This window comes from Notolepis coatsorum (genome assembly GCF_963971535.1).
Source record: "Notolepis coatsorum genome assembly, chromosome: 10".
Lineage (NCBI taxonomy): Eukaryota > Metazoa > Chordata > Actinopteri > Aulopiformes > Paralepididae > Notolepis > Notolepis coatsorum.
Window position 1 is genome coordinate 89,563,545 of NC_140174.1, and position 17,640 is coordinate 89,581,184.

At 41.5% G+C, this 17,640-nt stretch overlaps 1 protein-coding gene across 3 annotated transcripts in view; it reads right to left on the bottom strand.

Moving 5' to 3' along the window:
* Positions 1-2,447: 2,447 nt before the first annotated feature.
* The window catches only part of LOC311235959 (RILP-like protein 1), a 54,195-nt gene continuing 39,002 nt past the window's right edge, over positions 2,448-17,640 (bottom strand). For 2 of the 3 annotated variants that reach the window (XM_084323503.1, XM_084323501.1), the window contains exons 5-9: positions 16,252-16,419; positions 15,522-15,664; positions 6,157-6,258; positions 5,016-5,103; positions 2,448-3,421 (exon numbers count right to left, since the gene is read on the bottom strand). In XM_084323503.1, coding sequence (XP_084179629.1) covers positions 3,404-3,421; positions 5,016-5,103; positions 6,157-6,258; positions 15,522-15,664; positions 16,252-16,419 — 519 coding nt within the window. In that variant the 3' untranslated portion in view covers positions 2,448-3,403. The remainder of the gene's footprint in view (positions 3,422-5,015; positions 5,104-6,156; positions 6,259-15,521; positions 15,665-16,251; positions 16,420-17,640) is intronic. The other variant, XM_084323502.1, reaches the window with a different exon arrangement.

The following is a 17,640-nucleotide window of genomic DNA, read 5'->3' on the forward strand; positions in this document are numbered from 1 at the left end:
TCAATCAATCAATCAATTATTTCTATCTAAAGTCATCTACCGGTAAACTAGCGACCACTGCTGTCCCTGTCCGCTGTCAACACTGCCATTCTCCTAAGTAGTTAAAACAAATGTAAACCATAATATCCGATTGGATCAGATTTGGATGATTGGGTAGTTCAAAACCATCTACACAGGATTGGGATCGCTCTGATATCCGATCGGATCAGGAAATCAAATCCAAGCTTTAATCTCAAATCTTCAAAACGAAAACATAGGATAGGGATCAGTTTGATCCAAGAAAATCTGGATTACCATGATCCTACTGCAGGGGTGTATAATGCCTGGATTACCAGAGCAAATACTATACAATGAATAAAAACAAATATTTCAATATAAATAAAGTTTGTAAATTGAAATAATACAATTGAACAATTCTCATTTATTTTTGTCATGTTTGCAGTGACGTCTTGCCAAACTCTCAGAACAGTGTATTCAACCAAATAATGAGTTTGTGATCTGTGTATCATTGCCTCATGTGGAATGTTTGGGGAGTGGTTGCCATGGTTACGTGTTGCCTTGCTGGAAGAGAGACATCCTGTTAAAGGCAAGGAAACAATAAAAGAAGGAAAGGTCATCACGTCAGAATACCAGCGTTATATGCTCTACTGGTGCCAGTTCTATTGAAGCCTGTATTCAAATTCAAAATCTGAGGAAATCATACATACATCAACCAATCAAACGTTAGCTAGTCAATGTGGAGGGAGGAATCCCTTTTGTTTGTCCCAACAATATCTTAAATCTCACACCGTGACCTTGGTGAGAGGCAAGGGAGCTACAGCCCCCACCCCTCTCTACTCTTAAACCCAGTGACCCCTTCTCTCCCTCAGTGTTCTTCCAGCTGGCCAGTGGAAAACACTCCTCCTCAGCCATAGCTCATTTAACCTACATGTATTTTGTACTATGTTTCACTATTAAACCTGTATTGATCATGAAGATCCGTCTACAATCATAATTGATGAGTCCGGTTCCACCACATTAACAATGCAACAAGTTGCCAATGATTCTGACACTCGAGGTGATAACCTGTTTAAATGACAGGTCATAAACGAGGAGATGGCTGATGATCCCATTCAACTCAATGTCGGCCAAACTCAAAGTTTCCACTCTTGGCACCATTGTGCGTTCATGTGCTATATGGTGACGTAATGACCCTTCCTTCTTTTATAGTTTCCTTGGTTAAAGGTTGACAGTGGGTCAAACTACACATCAAGTGAGAAATAGTTCCTTTACTGAGAATTAGAAAATGGCAACATTAGCTAAACATATATATTACACAGAATAATATTGCTGTATAGTTTGTTTTAGACTTGCTCCCCAAAATGAATGGAAGTGAATGAGGAGCCTGACACCTGGGAGGAAAGGTGTCGACAGTGGAGAACAGGGACAGCAGTGGACGCTAGCTTATTTGTAGATTACTTTAGATAGAGGTAAGACCAGTGGTGCAGTCGTAATATGGGAACTGGTAACACTGTGTGTGCATATGTGTGCGCGTCACTGACCATCAGCAGTGTAATCACTCTGCCTCAGTGATCATCTAGTAACACTGCGTGTAACCGCGTGTGACCACGACTGCACCACTGGGTAAGACTGCTGAATTGTGACAATTTCTACTAAAGTGAAATATGATATCCCTTTAAGGTGAAGGTGTGTGTGTGTGTGACTGTGTGTGTGTGTGTGAGACGAGGGGTTGTCTGAATGAAACCTTCATTGCCTTCGAGCAACATTGTACTTATTGTATGGCTATTATGTCTGCAATTTATGCATTGTTTTTTATTCTGTCAATTGTGTGCTGATTTTATGCCTATGTTAATTTTATACTAATTGCTGTGGGGAACTCTGGACTGCAGTCCATGTGTGAAAAGTGCTATATAGTTAATATTTATTATTATATTGTAAAAATGTATGCATTGAAATGTCTGTAAAGTCTCGACGACATTGCAGATGAGGGTGACCTCAATTGTCTTTTCGAGAATAAATAAAGGTTTGAATTGAAAGCCATATTGTATTAATTCTCCCATTGTTTTATTGAATCATACTGTTTAAAGGTAGAATCTGTAATGTTGTCAAACAGTGACCTCTAGGCAAAATAACCCAGCTTTGGATTGTGCTTTGTTTACTTTTTCTGTTTTGGTCTGATGTGTGGGTTGGGAGTTACCTTTTATACCGTGAATTTCTCCAGACCTCTCTTGTCAGAGCCTGAGGTGTGGCCAGCAATAGCAACCCCTCCCTCCCCTATCCCCACTGAACACCAACCCACACATCAGATCAAAACAACAAAGTCCCAAGCAGGGCTATTCTGCCTAGAGGGCGCTGTTTGACGACGTTACAGATTACCTTTAAAAAAAAAAAAAAACATCTGAAAATGTTGGTAATAAAATCAAAGCTTAGAAAGGATGTGAATAAAGATGACAATGAACATTTATTACATCATTTCAACATTAACATTTTACAGAGGTACATTTCCACAGATTAATATGACGTTCTTCTAGAAGGGGCACTCGTTTTACAGGCTACATTTATTCTGTTCTAAAATAGTTTTAGTTTGGTTGGAGCTTATAGCTTTAGCTATGCTAAACCTCTCCTTTATAACAGGTCTAACAAGGAGGGATTTGATCTATCATGTCCTATCATGCTTCAAGCTGGAGGGTACAGCGTTGATAATTGATGTTCTAAATTCAACAAACTGATCCGTTAGCGCTCGACTCAAAAAGCACATGTTTCATCAGAACAAAATCAGACTCATTGACTTCTCTTGAGTCGACAGCTTCAGAGGCTCATACAAATGAGCTAGGATGAGGGAACCAAACTAGGTGGGCCTGGTCTACTGAGTCTGATCTGTTTTACAAGAGTCCTGTGTGTTGCAAGCTATGAAATGAGCCTGCAAGATAGTTCACAAGCCCCACCTTATCTTCTGATGTAACTATCTTTCCTTATCAGGGCCATGAGGCCATACTCGTTATGTCGGTCTAAAGGTGACAGTCATGTCAACTCCCTGAGAAGTTTGAAGTAATCTACATTTATCCATTTCCACCACTAAACGCTGATTTATAAGGTATCCATGTCCCAATAAGCTAAGATGGATAAATTGAGTTGCATATATCTGTACCACACATGATATATATAGTATTTGTATGCATACTAGAATTTGCCAACACTCAACCAAAATGAAAACAAAAGTAAACAATCACCATATTTGTCGAGATTGGCTTTTCATCTGACTGGCATTTGATGACAGACAGCTGTAGAGATGAGTGAAATATACAGTATATATACATATATGCCAACATAGTGGATGACCTTGATCTGCCAGTATCATAACAAGTCACACGGTAGCTTGTTTTGTGGTGGAGCGTTCATCCAGTCATTTGACTCGCCTAACCTGTTAGAGCACACAAAAAAAAACAGCGTTCTAATACTTAACCCTTTCACTACCACACTACCAAAGGGTTAACCCTTTAATTGTGACAATACAGAGCGTTAACCCTTTCACTGCCACATGACAAAGGGTTAACCTGTTCACAACCACACTACAGAAGGTTAACCCTTTCACTACCACACTACAGACGGTTAACCGTCTGTAGTGTGGTAGTGAAAGGTTAACTTTCTGTAGTGTGGTAGTGAAAGGTTAACCTTCTGTAATGTGTGGCAGTGAAAGGTTAACCTTCTGTATTGTGGTAGTGAAAGGGTTAAAGGAACATGGCAACAAGATGATAAGCTAATTTCCCCAAATGTTGGCGTGTTCCTTTAACATCCCCCAGTGGTAGACGGCTTGAAGTGTCCTGTTGACTTACAAGTGGCAACTGAGAGCCTGCTCAGCAAGAACACATTCCTGACCTGCGATGTCTTAATTCACACACTGAAGACACTGATTAAAGACATACAGTATCTGCCAGTCAGATACATTTGTAGTTATGGAAGTTCCTGGTGCTTTCCCCCCTGAGCCAGCTGTGCAAGGTGTCAGTACTAAATACCTATATGTCCCTATGCCATAAATGTCATGTATGTTGTGTATGTCATAAATGTCTATATGAATTGAAAATGGGGGACCCTGATGGAAACAAGACAAACGTCTTTCTCAGGTCTGCATCCCCTTAACAATTGTATGTATTGAGCCGTACTGTATTGTACCCATTCTGCAATCTGTTAAATAAAGTTTTCATTCATTCATTCATTCATCATTCACTCCAGCCTCCCAGATATCTACTACTCCCTCTGGGTTCCTGGAGATGATTGCTAGACCCTAAGGGGTACAGTGGAAGAGGGGAGGGGGCTAACATAGTACGTTATTAATAATAGATTCCCCAATAACAACGCCAACATTAGTACCAGTTACATCTAGTAACATGTCGGTTTTTCAGTTAATAACTCATCCAGCATCCCATAAAAACCGGTTAGCTAAGATCAAACCGACTGATTGATTAAGGAACATTAAACATGAATAACATTGAAATTGTGAAAGTGCTCATTAATTCCAAAATACATGCAGGAGCTTGCAAATAGTTTGAGAACTGCCAGGTGGTATTGCACCATAATACCTCTATAATTACACCGTATAATATAACCCATGTAGAAGTTAAGACTATATATATTATATTATTATTATATATTTACAAAAAGAGATTATTAAATTATGATTCCTAAAGTTTGACCCTTGTCAGTCAGCAAATGGTTCTGTTGTGCCACTAATGTATTATTCATGAGGGAATTCAATGAGTGACGTGGATGTATAAAATATATAATAAAATACATTATAAAATATATTATAGCATATAAGTGTATTTTTGTTGAGATTTTACAATTGCTAAATAATCCCATAATCAACCTGAACCATTTCAGGCAAAGTAAAAAAAATGATCATAAGCCGGAGCTGTCACATGATAGGGTATAGAAATGAACGGGGGTCAGAACAGTATTGCAGAACAAAAAAGGACAATGATATGACAAAAGAGAATAATTTAAATTCAAGGTCATACAAAGGACATAAGTCTTCTGATTGGCATCAGCGTGGGGTCGTCGCTGAGCAGACCTGCTGCCACCATTGGCATTATGGCAGTGAAGATCCTGTCCAGATAAACAGTGGAGGGAAAGAGAGAGAGAAGCAGTGGGTATTCATAATAATAATCAACTTTATTTGTATGGCACCTTTCATACAGTGATGTAGATATAAAATAGACTTAAAATTGCATAATAATAGACATCAAATGAGCAGAGAATTTATATTAAAAACCTCCCAGAAAATGTGATTTATGTCATTAAAATAAAAAAAAAGTTTTAATATATTTTTGTCATTAAAATCTATAAAAAAAAGATTGTGATCGATTTCTGTGTAAAAATTTCCAACCCCAAGAGTGGTTCTTGTACATGTCCCTGCACAGGTCCCACCCACTCCAGGGTGATACATCTGTTGTGAAGCCAAATATCATTATTGACAGGAGGTGCTCAAAGGATCAACTAAGTTAGTTCATTCAACTTGCTGCTGGCCTTTTGTAATGAGCTATGGTGTGAGCTGCCAGGTGTATTTAACCATCACCTTGAATGCATTTCCAGTGCTAGCCATACCACTGATGAAGGACATTGTCCGAAACATGTCTGCTTTTGATTCAGGCTGCCAATAAAAAACATTGAACCTGTGAGTGCTGGTCCGGCTACCCTGCTTTGATATACTGAACTTTATGGGATTACAGCACCCAGTGTGAGAACTTGTGAGCGCGGTCTAACTTGACTGTAATGAGCTATGGTAAATGGTGCATTTATATAGTGCTTTATCCAAAGCGCTTTACAATTTTGTTCCTCACATTCACCCATTCACACACCAATGGCGGAGGCAACCATGCAAGGTGCCGACCTGCACATCGGGAGCAATTAGGGGTTAAGTGTCTTGCTCAAGGACACATCGACACGCTGCCCGGGAGGAGCGGGAATCGAACCAGGAACCTTCCGACTACCAGACGGCCACTCTACCTCCTGAGCCACTGTCGCCCCCAGTAGGAAAATAACAGACAGACAGACAGACAGACAGACAGACAGACAGACAGACAGACAGACAGACAGACAGACAGACAGACAGTGTATCAGGTTAAGGCTGGGTTAGTTCTGCTCAGTCTCCTTACTTACAGGCGTTTGATTCCTGACTCGGGCTGATCGGCAGGAGCAGGGCGTGGTGGAGGTGACGGAGTAGAAAACACATAATCGACTTCTTCCTCCAACTCCTCGCTGCTAGGATCAGGAACAAACACTTTATTTGCAAGCTACACTGAACATACCAGAATTAGCGTTGGTTAAAATGGCGCAGAGGCATAATGGCAACTTCCATAGTTCCATAGTATGGCTGACACGTGGTACAACGACAACAGTGCAACAGACAGCAAGACATATTATAGTAGACTATATCACTGCACAAATGTAGTAATATGCATGTACTGTATGTTTGCCACTGTAAAAAGTGTGTTGATTGTCTAGTAGTGTGTTGAGTGTCTAGTAGTGTGCTGAGTGTCTAGTAGTGTTGTCTAGTAGTGTGTTGAATGTCTAGTAGTGTTGTCTAGTAGTGTTGTCTAGTAGTGTGTTGAGTGTCTAGTAGTGTTGTCTAGTAGTGTTGTCTAGTAGTGTGTTGAGTGTCTAGTAGTGTTGTCTAGTAGTGTTGTCTAGTAGTGTTGGCTAGTAGTGTGTTGAGTGTCTAGTAGTGTTGTCTAGTAGTGTTGTCTAGTAGTGTGTTGAGTGTCTAGTAGTGTTGTCTAGTAGTGTTGTCTAGTAGTGTGCTGAGTGTCTAGTAGTGTTGTCTAGTAGTGTGTTGAGTGTCTAGTAGTGTGCTGAGTGTCTAGTAGTGTGCTGAGTGTCTAGTAGTGTTGTCTAGTAGTGTGCTGAGTGTCTAGTAGTGTTGTCTAGTAGTGTGTTGAGTGTCTAGTAGTGTGTTGAGTGTCTAGTAGTGTTGTCTAGTAGTGTGTTGAGTGTCTAGTAGTGTGTCGAGTGTCTAGTAGTGTTGTCTAGTAGTGTGTTGAGTGTCTAGTAGTGTGTTGAGTGTCTAGTAGTGTTGTCTAGTAGTGTTGTCTAGTAGTGTGCTGAGTGTCTAGTAGTGTTGTCTAGTAGTGTTGTCTAGTAGTGTTGTCTAGTAGTGTGTTGAATGTCTAGTAGTGTTGTCTAGTAGTGTTGTCTAGTAGTGTTGTCTAGTAGTGTGTTGAGTGTCTAGTAGTGTTGTCTAGTAGTGTGTTGAATGTCTAGTAGTGTTGTCTAGTAGTGTTGTCTAGTAGTGTTGTCTAGTAGTGTGTTGAGTGTCTAGTAGTGTTGTCTAGTAGTGTTGTCTAGTAGTGTTGTCTAGTAGTGTTGTCTAGTAGTGTGTTGAGTGTCTAGTAGTGTTGTCTAGTAGTGTGTTGAATGTCTAGTAGTGTGCTGAGTGTCTAGTAGTGTTGTCTAGTAGTGTTGTCTAGTAGTGTAGTGTTGTCTAGTAGTGTTGTCTAGTAGTGTTGTCTAGTAGTGTGTTGAGTGTCTAGTAGTGTTGTTTAGTAGTGTGCTGAGTGTCTAGTAGTGTTGTCTAGTAGTGTGCTGAGTGTCTAGTAGTGTTGTTTAGTAGTGTGCTGAGTGTCTAGTAGTGTTGTCTAGTAGTGTTGTCTAGTAGTGTTGTCTAGTAGTGTTGTCTAGTAATGTTGTCTAGTAGTGTTGTCTAGTAGTGTGTTGAGTGTCTAGTAGTGTTGTCTAGTAGTGTTGTCTAGTAGTGTTGTCTAGTAGTGTGCTGAGTGTCTAGTAATGTTGTCTAGTAGTGTTGTCTAGTAGTGTGTTGAGTGTCTAGTAATGTTGTCTAGTAGTGTGTTGAGTGTCTAGTAGTGTTGTCTAGTAGTGTTGTATAGTAGTGTGCTGAGTGTCTAGTAGTGTGCTGAGTGTCTAGTAGTGTTGTCTAGTAGTGTGTTGAGTGTCTAGTAGTGTGTTGAGTGTCTAGTAGTGTTGTCTAGTAGTGTTGTCTAGTAGTGTTGTCTAGTAGTGTTGTCTAGTAGTGTGCTGAGTGTCTAGTAGTGTTGTCTAGTAGTGTTGTCTAGTAGTGTGCTGAGTGTCTAGTAGTGTTGTCTAGTAGTGTTGTCTAGTAGTGTTGTCTAGTAGTGTGCTGAGTGTCTAGTAGTGTTGTCTAGTAGTGTTGTCTAGTAGTGTGCTGAGTGTCTAGTAGTGTTGTCTAGTAGTGTTGTCTAGTAGTGTTGTCTAGTAGTGTGCTGAGTGTCTAGTAGTGTTGTCTAGTAGTGTTGTCTAGTAGTGTGCTGAGTGTCTAGTAGTGTTGTCTAGTAGTGTTGTCTAGTAGTGTTGTCTAGTAGTGTAGTGTTGTCTAGTAGTGTGCTGAGTGTCTAGTAGTGTTGTCTAGTAGTGTTGTCTAGTAGTGTGTTGAGTGTCTAGTAGTGTTGTCTAGTAGTGTTGTCTAGTAGTGTTGTCTAGTAGTGTGCTGAGTGTCTAGTAGTGTTGTCTAGTAGTGTGCTGAGTGTCTAGTAGTGTTGTTTAGTAGTGTGTTGAGTGTCTAGTAGTGTTGTCTAGTAGTGTTGTCTAGTAGTGTGCTGAGTGTCTAGTAGTGTTGTCTAGTAGTGTTGTCTAGTAGTGTGTTGAATGTCTAGTAGTGTGCTGAGTGTCTAGTAGTGTTGTCTAGTCGTGTAGTGTTGTCTAGTAGTGTTGTCTAGTAGTGTTGTCTAGTAGTGTGCTGAGTGTCTAGTAGTGTTGTCTAGTAGTGTTGTCTAGTAGTGTTGTCTAGTAGTGTTGTCTAGTAGTGTAGTGTTGTCTAGTAGTGTTGTCTAGTAGTGTGCTGAGTGTCTAGTAGTGTTGTCTAGTAGTGTTGTCTAGTAGTGTTGTCTAGTAGTGTGCTGAGTGTCTAGTAGTGTTGTCTAGTAGTGTTGTCTAGTAGTGTAGTGTTGTCTAGTAGTGTGTTGAGTGTCTAGTAGTGTGCTGAGTGTCTAGTAGTGTTGTCTAGTAGTGTTGTCTAGTAGTGTAGTGTTGTCTAGTAGTGTTGTCTAGTAGTGTTGTCTAGTAGTGTGTTGAGTGTCTAGTAGTGTGCTGAGTGTCTAGTAGTGTTGTCTAGTAGTGTTGTCTAGTAGTGTGCTGAGTGTCTAGTAGTGTTGTTTAGTAGTGTTGTCTAGTAGTGTTGTCTAGTAGTGTGTTGAGTGTCTAGTAGTGTGCTGAGTGTCTAGTAGTGTTGTCTAGTAGTGTTGTCTAGTAGTGTGTTGAGTGTCTAGTAGTGTTGTCTAGTAGTGTTGTCTAGTAGTGTGCTGAGTGTCTAGTAGTGTTGTCTAGTAGTGTTGTCTAGTAGTGTGCTGAGTGTCTAGTAGTGTTGTCTAGTAGTGTTGTCTAGTAGTGTGTTGAGTGTCTAGTAGTGTTGTCTAGTAGTGTTGTCTAGTAGTGTTGTCTAGTAGTGTGCTGAGTGTCTAGTAGTGTTGTCTAGTAGTGTGCTGAGTGTCTAGTAGTGTTGTTTAGTAGTGTGTTGAGTGTCTAGTAGTGTTGTCTAGTAGTGTTGTCTAGTAGTGTGCTGAGTGTCTAGTAGTGTTGTCTAGTAGTGTTGTCTAGTAGTGTGTTGAATGTCTAGTAGTGTGCTGAGTGTCTAGTAGTGTTGTCTAGTCGTGTAGTGTTGTCTAGTAGTGTTGTCTAGTAGTGTTGTCTAGTAGTGTGCTGAGTGTCTAGTAGTGTTGTCTAGTAGTGTTGTCTAGTAGTGTTGTCTAGTAGTGTTGTCTAGTAGTGTAGTGTTGTCTAGTAGTGTTGTCTAGTAGTGTGCTGAGTGTCTAGTAGTGTTGTCTAGTAGTGTTGTCTAGTAGTGTTGTCTAGTAGTGTGCTGAGTGTCTAGTAGTGTTGTCTAGTAGTGTTGTCTAGTAGTGTAGTGTTGTCTAGTAGTGTGTTGAGTGTCTAGTAGTGTGCTGAGTGTCTAGTAGTGTTGTCTAGTAGTGTTGTCTAGTAGTGTAGTGTTGTCTAGTAGTGTTGTCTAGTAGTGTTGTCTAGTAGTGTGTTGAGTGTCTAGTAGTGTGCTGAGTGTCTAGTAGTGTTGTCTAGTAGTGTTGTCTAGTAGTGTTGTCTAGTAGTGTGCTGAGTGTCTAGTAGTGTTGTTTAGTAGTGTTGTCTAGTAGTGTTGTCTAGTAGTGTGTTGAGTGTCTAGTAGTGTGCTGAGTGTCTAGTAGTGTTGTCTAGTAGTGTTGTCTAGTAGTGTGTTGAGTGTCTAGTAGTGTTGTCTAGTAGTGTTGTCTAGTAGTGTGCTGAGTGTCTAGTAGTGTTGTCTAGTAGTGTTGTCTAGTAGTGTTGTCTAGTAGTGTTGTCTAGTAGTGTAGTGTTGTCTAGTAGTGTTGTCTAGTAGTGTTGTCTAGTAGTGTGCTGAGTGTCTAGTAGTGTTGTCTAGTAGTGTTGTCTAGTAGTGTGTTGAGTGTCTAGTAGTGTTGTCTAGTAGTGTTGTCTAGTAGTGTTGTCTAGTAGTGTGCTGAGTGTCTAGTAGTGTTGTCTAGTAGTGTTGTCTAGTAGTGTTGTCTAGTAGTGTGTTGAGTGTCTAGTAGTGTGCTGAGTGTCTAGTAGTGTGCTGAGTGTCTAGTAGTGTTGTCTAGTAGTGTAGTGTTGTCTAGTAGTGTTGTCTAGTAGTGTTGTCTAGTAGTGTTGTCTAGTAGTGTGTTGAGTGTCTAGTAGTGTGCTGAGTGTCTAGTAGTGTTGTCTAGTAGTGTTGTCTAGTAGTGTGCTGAGTGTCTAGTAGTGTTGTTTAGTAGTGTGTTGAGTGTCTAGTAGTGTTGTCTAGTAGTGTTGTCTAGTAGTGTTGTCTAGTAGTGTGCTGAGTGTCTAGTAGTGTTGTCTAGTAGTGTTGTCTAGTAGTGTGTTGAATGTCTAGTAGTGTGCTGAGTGTCTAGTAGTGTTGTCTAGTAGTGTTGTCTAGTAGTGTAGTGTTGTCTAGTAGTGTTGTCTAGTAGTGTTGTCTAGTAGTGTTGTCTAGTAGTGTTGTCTAGTAGTGTGCTGAGTGTCTAGTAGTGTTGTCTAGTAGTGTGTTGAGTGTCTAGTAGTGTTGTCTAGTAGTGTTGTCTAGTAGTGTTGTCTAGTAGTGTTGTCTAGTAATGTTGTCTAGTAGTGTTGTCTAGTAGTGTTGTCTAGTAGTGTGTTGAGTGTCTAGTAGTGTTGTCTAGTAGTGTGTTGAGTGTCTAGTAGTGTTGTCTAGTAGTGTTGTCTAGTAGTGTTGTCTAGTAGTGTTGTCTAGTGATGTTGTCTAGTAGTGTTGTCTAGTAGTGTTGTCTAGTAGTGTGCTGAGTGTCTAGTAGTGTTGTCTAGTAGTGTGTTGAGTGTCTAGTAGTGTTGTCTAGTAGTGTTGTCTAGTAGTGTTGTCTAGTAGTATTGTCTAGTAATGTTGTCTAGTAGTGTTGTCTAGTAGTGTGTTGAGTGTCTAGTAATGTTGTCTAGTAGTGTTGTCTAGTAGTGTGCTGAGTGTCTAGTAGTGTGTTGAGTGTCTAGTAATGTTGTCTAGTAGTGTTGTCTAGTAGTGTGCTGAGTGTCTAGTAGTGTTGTCTAGTAGTGTGCTGAGTGTCTAGTAGTGTGTTGAGTGTCTAGTAGTGTGTTGAGTGTCTAGTAGTGTTGTCTAGTAGTGTGCTGAGTGTCTAGTAGTGTTGTCTAGTAGTGTGCTGAGTGTCTAGTAGTGTGTTGAGTGTCTAGTAGTGTGTTGAGTGTCTAGTAGTGTGTTGAGTGTCTAGTAGTGTTGTCTAGTAGTGTTGTCTAGTAGTGTGCTGAGTGTCTAGTAGTGTTGTCTAGTAGTGTGCTGAGTGTCTAGTAGTGTTGTCTAGTAGTGTTGTCTAGTAGTGTTGTCTAGTAGTGTGCTGAGTGTCTAGTAGTGTTGTCTAGTAGTGTTGTCTAGTAGTGTGTTGAATGTCTAGTAGTGTGCTGAGTGTCTAGTAGTGTTGTCTAGTAGTGTTGTCTAGTAGTGTAGTGTTGTCTAGTAGTGTTGTCTAGTAGTGTTGTCTAGTAGTGTGTTGAGTGTCTAGTAGTGTTGTTTAGTAGTGTGTTGAGTGTCTAGTAGTGTTGTCTAGTAGTGTTGTCTAGTAGTGTGTTGAGTGTCTAGTAGTGTTGTCTAGTAGTGTTGTCTAGTAGTGTTGTCTAGTAGTGTGCTGAGTGTCTAGTAGTGTTGTCTAGTAGTGTTGTCTAGTAGTGTTGTCTAGTAGTGTGTTGAATGTCTAGTAGTGTGCTGAGTGTCTAGTAGTGTTGTCTAGTAGTGTTGTCTAGTAGTGTAGTGTTGTCTAGTAGTGTTGTCTAGTAGTGTTGTCTAGTAGTGTTGTCTAGTAGTGTGTTGAGTGTCTAGTAGTGTGCTGAGTGTCTAGTAGTGTTGTCTAGTAGTGTGTTGAGTGTCTAGTAGTGTTGTCTAGTAGTGTGCTGAGTGTCTAGTAGTGTTGTCTAGTAGTGTTGTCTAGTAGTGTGCTGAGTGTCTAGTAGTGTTGTCTAGTAGTGTTGTCTAGTAGTGTAGTGTTGTCTAGTAGTGTTGTCTAGTAGTGTGTTGAGTGTCTAGTAGTGTGCTGAGTGTCTAGTAGTGTTGTCTAGTAGTGTGTTGAGTGTCTAGTAGTGTTGTCTAGTAGTGTGCTGAGTGTCTAGTAGTGTTGTATAGTAGTGTGTTGAGTGTCTAGTAATGTTGTCTAGTAGTGTTGTCTAGTAGTGTTGTCTAGTAGTGTGTTGAGTGTCTAGTAGTGTTGTCTAGTAGTGTTGTCTAGTAGTGTTGTCTAGTAATGTTGTCTAGTAGTGTTGTCTAGTAGTGTGTTGAGTGTCTAGTAATGTTGTCTAGTAGTGTTGTCTAGTAGTGTGTTGAGTGTCTAATAGTGTGCTGAGTGTCTAGTAGTGTTGTCTAGTAGTGTGTTGAGTGTCTAGTAGTGTTGTCTAGTAGTGTGTTGAGTGTAGTAGTGTGTTGAGTGTCTAGTAGTGTGTTGAGTGTAGTAGTGTGTTGAGTGTAGTAGTGTGTTGAGTGTAGTAGTGTATTGAGTGTCTAGTAGTGTGTTGAGTGTAGTAGTGTATTGAATGTAGTAGTGTGTTGAGTGTCTAGTAGTGTTGTATAGTAGTGTGTTGAGTGTAGTAGTGTGTTGAGTGTCTAGTAGTGTGTTGAGTGTCTAGTAGTGTGTTGAGTGTAGTAGTGTGTTGAGTGTAGTAGTGTGTTGAGTGTAGTAGTGTGTTGAGTGTCTAGTAGTGTGTTGAGTGTAGTAGTGTGTTGAGTGTCTAGTAGTGTGTTGAGTGTAGTAGTGTGTTGAGTGTAGTAGTGTGTTGAGTGTCTAGTAGTGTGTTGAGTGTCTAGTAGTGTGTTGAGTGTAGTAGTGTGTTGAGTGTAGTAGTGTGTTGAGTGTAGTAGTGTTGTTCTGAAGGTCCAGATTAACACATAAAGTCCACGTTTATTATTTTGTATACCTTATATATTGTTTATATATATAAGATATATATTTTCACGTCGTCTATTTACCTAACAGTATTTATCATTCGCTTCTTTGTATATGTTCCATTCTTAACGCCGTAGGCGCGCGCGCATGCACCTGTAGACAGCGTGAGCGCATGCGCAGGGTTTTTAGAACATGCCCGGGCAGAGTGTGTGAGAGAGAAGAAACGTTTGGTGCAGCAGTAAACAGACGGCAAGCAACGTATCTTGATAGACAGCTGTACAGCTAATTAGATACCACCATAATATTGTCGAGCCACTATTGGCAAAGTAGAGTGACTTGTTCGAGCGAAGTGAAGTAACGTTGAGAGACTTCTAGCTGAACCCAGCGGCGTTCTGGATTTAACTACCTATTACGGACTACATGCGGGTTAGCCTTAGCATACAAGGGCTAACTAGCTAGCAACCATGCCAACGGGCGTTTGGAATATTAGCTATTAATCCTGCCATCGGGCGTTTGGAATATTAGCTATTAATCCTGCCATCGGGCGCTTGGAATACAGGAACCAGGTCCGTACGAGACCCTCCTCACCAGCGACGACAGGATTATCCCACGTTTGTCTGCAGCTCTCTGGAGTAGGAGCTCCAGAGAATATCGTCTCCATCCGCCATCTTGCTTTCCCCGTGCTGTTCACTCCTTCTCACTCCATTCAGAGCATCAACGGTCGAGTACTAGTAATTCAGTACTATCATTACCTCTGACATTGTTGCATTGACATTCTACTAGTAACAGGAGATCTGCGATATATATAACATGTATGTTTGACGTTACTATTAAAGTGATTATTGAACTTGGTATCACTGTCCCCTCTCAGTTAATGGAGTGTCCGCCATTTTGTGTACCTTTAATGTCTGGCCAATTAATATCTTTGGTAGTGGTTTAATCTAGCATTTAAATACAGTCAGGGTTGTGTAGCCCCTTAGCTACAAGTGTATTGAGTGTATAGTAGTGTTGTATAGTAGTGTGTTGAGTGTAGTAGTGTTGTATAGTAGTGTGTTGAGTGTAGTAGTGTATTGAGTGTCTAGTAGTGTGTTGAGTGTAGTAGTGTGTTGAGTGTAGTAGTGTATTGAGTGTCTAGTAGTGTGTTGAGTGTAGTAGTGTGTTGAGTGTAGTAGTGTATTGAGTGTCTAGTACTGTGTTGAGTGTCTAGTAGTGTGTTGAGTGTAGTAGTGTGTTGAGTGTCTAGTAGTGTGTTGAGTGTAGTAGTGTGTTGCGTGTAGTAGTGTGTTGAGTGTAGTAGTGTATTGAGTGTCTAGTAGTGTGTTGAGTGTAGTAGTGTGTTGAGTGTAGTAGTGTATTGAGTGTCTAGTAGTGTGTTGAGTGTAGTAGTGTGTTGAGTGTAGTAGTGTATTGAGTGTCTAGTACTGTGTTGAGTGTCTAGTAGTGTGTTGAGTGTAGTAGTGTATTGAGTGTCTAGTAGTGTGTTGAGTCTAGTAGTGTATTGAGTGTCTTGAGTGTAGTAGTGTGTTGAGTGTAGTAGTGTGTTGAGTGTCTAGTAGTGTTGTATAGTAGTGTGTTGAGTGTAGTAGTGTGTTGAGTGTCTAGTAGTGTTGTATAGTAGTGTGTTGAGTGTAGTAGTGTGTTGAGTGTAGTAGTGTGTCGAGTGTCTAGTAGTGTTGTATAGTAGTGTGTTGAGTGTAGTAGTGTGTTGAGTGTCTAGTAGTGTTGTATAGTAGTGTGTTGAGTGTAGTAGTGTGTTGAGTGTAGTAGTGTGTTGAGTCTCTAGTAGTGTTGTATAGTTGTGTGTTGAGTGTAGTAGTGTGTTGATTGTAGTAGTGTGTTGAGTGTCTAGTAGTGTACTGAGTGTCTAGTAGTGCATTAGTCTACCGTGTTTTTGTTGATACACATCAGGCCAGGGAACCCCATTGGATAAGACCCTCATTTCTCATTGGGATCTAACTTCTAGTCAATGATTAGTGAAAATAAACAATCTTCATTTAGTAGCTGGAGACCCCAGAGGGCCCTGGGTGAGAGCCACTGGTCTATGAGGTAGTGGCAACAAAAAGAATGAAAACAACTCTTGATGAGGCAAATAGGAATCATTAATGTTTAGATAAGTGCTATGTCAATGACCTAAACCTACAATATCTCAGCCAAATAACTGACATTTTGTAATACACAAGCTCCTCCTGTAGCATGAAGACTTGAGCCTTGAGTTCGTTCTTCTCCTGTATGACGTCCTGCAACTCCTGGAGGGTGAAGCGAGGTTTGTCCGTCTCCTCCTCTCGCTCCTCCTCGCACATTGCGTCCTAGTGCCAGAACACACACGCCAGAGCTCCGGTCAATTTAGTTCTCTCAGCGGCATGGGCTACAGTATATGACAACAGAAACTCCATAATCCTGCTGGTGAAAGAATATTGAAGGCATTCCAGTATTGTATACACAACAAGTCAAATCCTCCACTGTAAACAAAAAAAGCACAACACATAGGAGACTGCCTTACACTGTAATCACAGTACACTTACACTGTAATAATCATAACTACCTACCTCAAACTATAGCCTATACTGTAACTCTGTATGATAGCATGTACAATAATGCTGTATATACCGTATATATATGTAATTATGTATATATACTGCATATACTGTATATATCCATATCTGTCTGAATATACCTGCATATAATCCTTTCTATATACCTACTCATACACCTGCATATAACCCATTTAACTCTGTATGATAGCATGTACAATAATGCTCACACTAAAAAAGCTCATCAGGGAACCAGAGCTTTCAGAAGAGCACACACTGTTTTCTGTAAATAGTCTGATACTAGGGTTCAGTTGTAATCTTAGCAAATCTGTGTACAGGCAAAGGTTTTAAGCAGGTGTTACCAATAACAACACTGCCACATCCTCGTCTTCATCACCCCCCTCATTCAACTTCCTGTTTGTGGAGTCTGGGAGGAGTGAAGGACTGTTTTCTGATTCGCCATCAGCCAGGCCGCATTCCATCCAAACCGAGTCTCGCGCGATGGAGTCGACCGTCGCTGCTGCCGAGGACTGTGTTTGGGAGACATTATAACCACTTTAGAACACGTATGGCACATACAGTCAAACAAAAGGACAGCTCACACCCTGGCTTCCACCTGTTCGACCTGTTATCGACAGGTTATGTATATAACCTAGTTATATGAGTACTGGCTAAGCGTCCCGCACTTAAGCCATACCGAGATATACTTCATCTCATGTACCTACTGTACACCATCAACGAAAAACAAATACACCCACCACCTGCCAGGCCACGCCCCTATAGAGGCATACTATAAAGTACTAGGCGTGGTCACCACTCACTCTTTCTCGTAAAAAACCCGTTTCCAGGAAAAGATTCCCCAAGGGAACTCAGGGCCGCTTAAGAGCGGGACGCTTAGCCAGTACTCATATAACTAGGTTATATACATAACCTGTCGTTATATTATCGTACTTGGCCATCGCGTCCCGTTCTTAAGCCATACCGAGATATGGGGTAGAGCGGACGCGAGGCCCGACAGATGCACCCCCTGAGGACCCGTAAGCCCACATCAAGGGGTTGGGGAATCCCGTCACCCCATCCTTCCTAATGAAGGGGGGGCGCAGTCAACTCCACCCGAGTGCGAGCAAGAGGGAACTAGAACCCCTTGAACACACAGCACAGGCGGAACCACAGGAGGCCACAGACCCCAGAACCGCCTGGGAGACAGAACCCCCGGTCATGTCCATGAGGTAAAACCTTACGAAGGGACCCGGGGAGGACCATGAAGCTGCAGCACAGATGTCCTCCACCGAGGCCCCTCCAGCCCGGCCAACGTGTAGCAGAGGGCAATGCCCTTGCACAACCAATGGGACAGGCGCTGTTTCGATAGTGCCTTACTGGCACGAGAACCACCGTAACAGACAAAAAGCTGATCGGTAGCCCTGAGGCCCTGAGTATGGCTGAGGTAAATCCCCAAGCACGGACCGGACATGACAGGTGAAGGCCCACCTCCAACTCACTAGCGTGAGGAGGTGGATGAAACGCCTGAACCACAATATCCCTGGAGCGGAAGGAACTCCGGATATTTTTAGGCATGAAGGCAGGAGTAGGCCGCAGAGTGGCACCGCAATCGGAACGAAAGACAGGCACTCTGGTCGTACCGAGAGAGCACAAAGCACACCCACGCGTTCAGCGGAGGTGACGGCCAGCAAGAACACGGTCTTGAACGACACCTGTTCCAACGGCGCTTGCTCAAGAGGCTCAAACGGGGC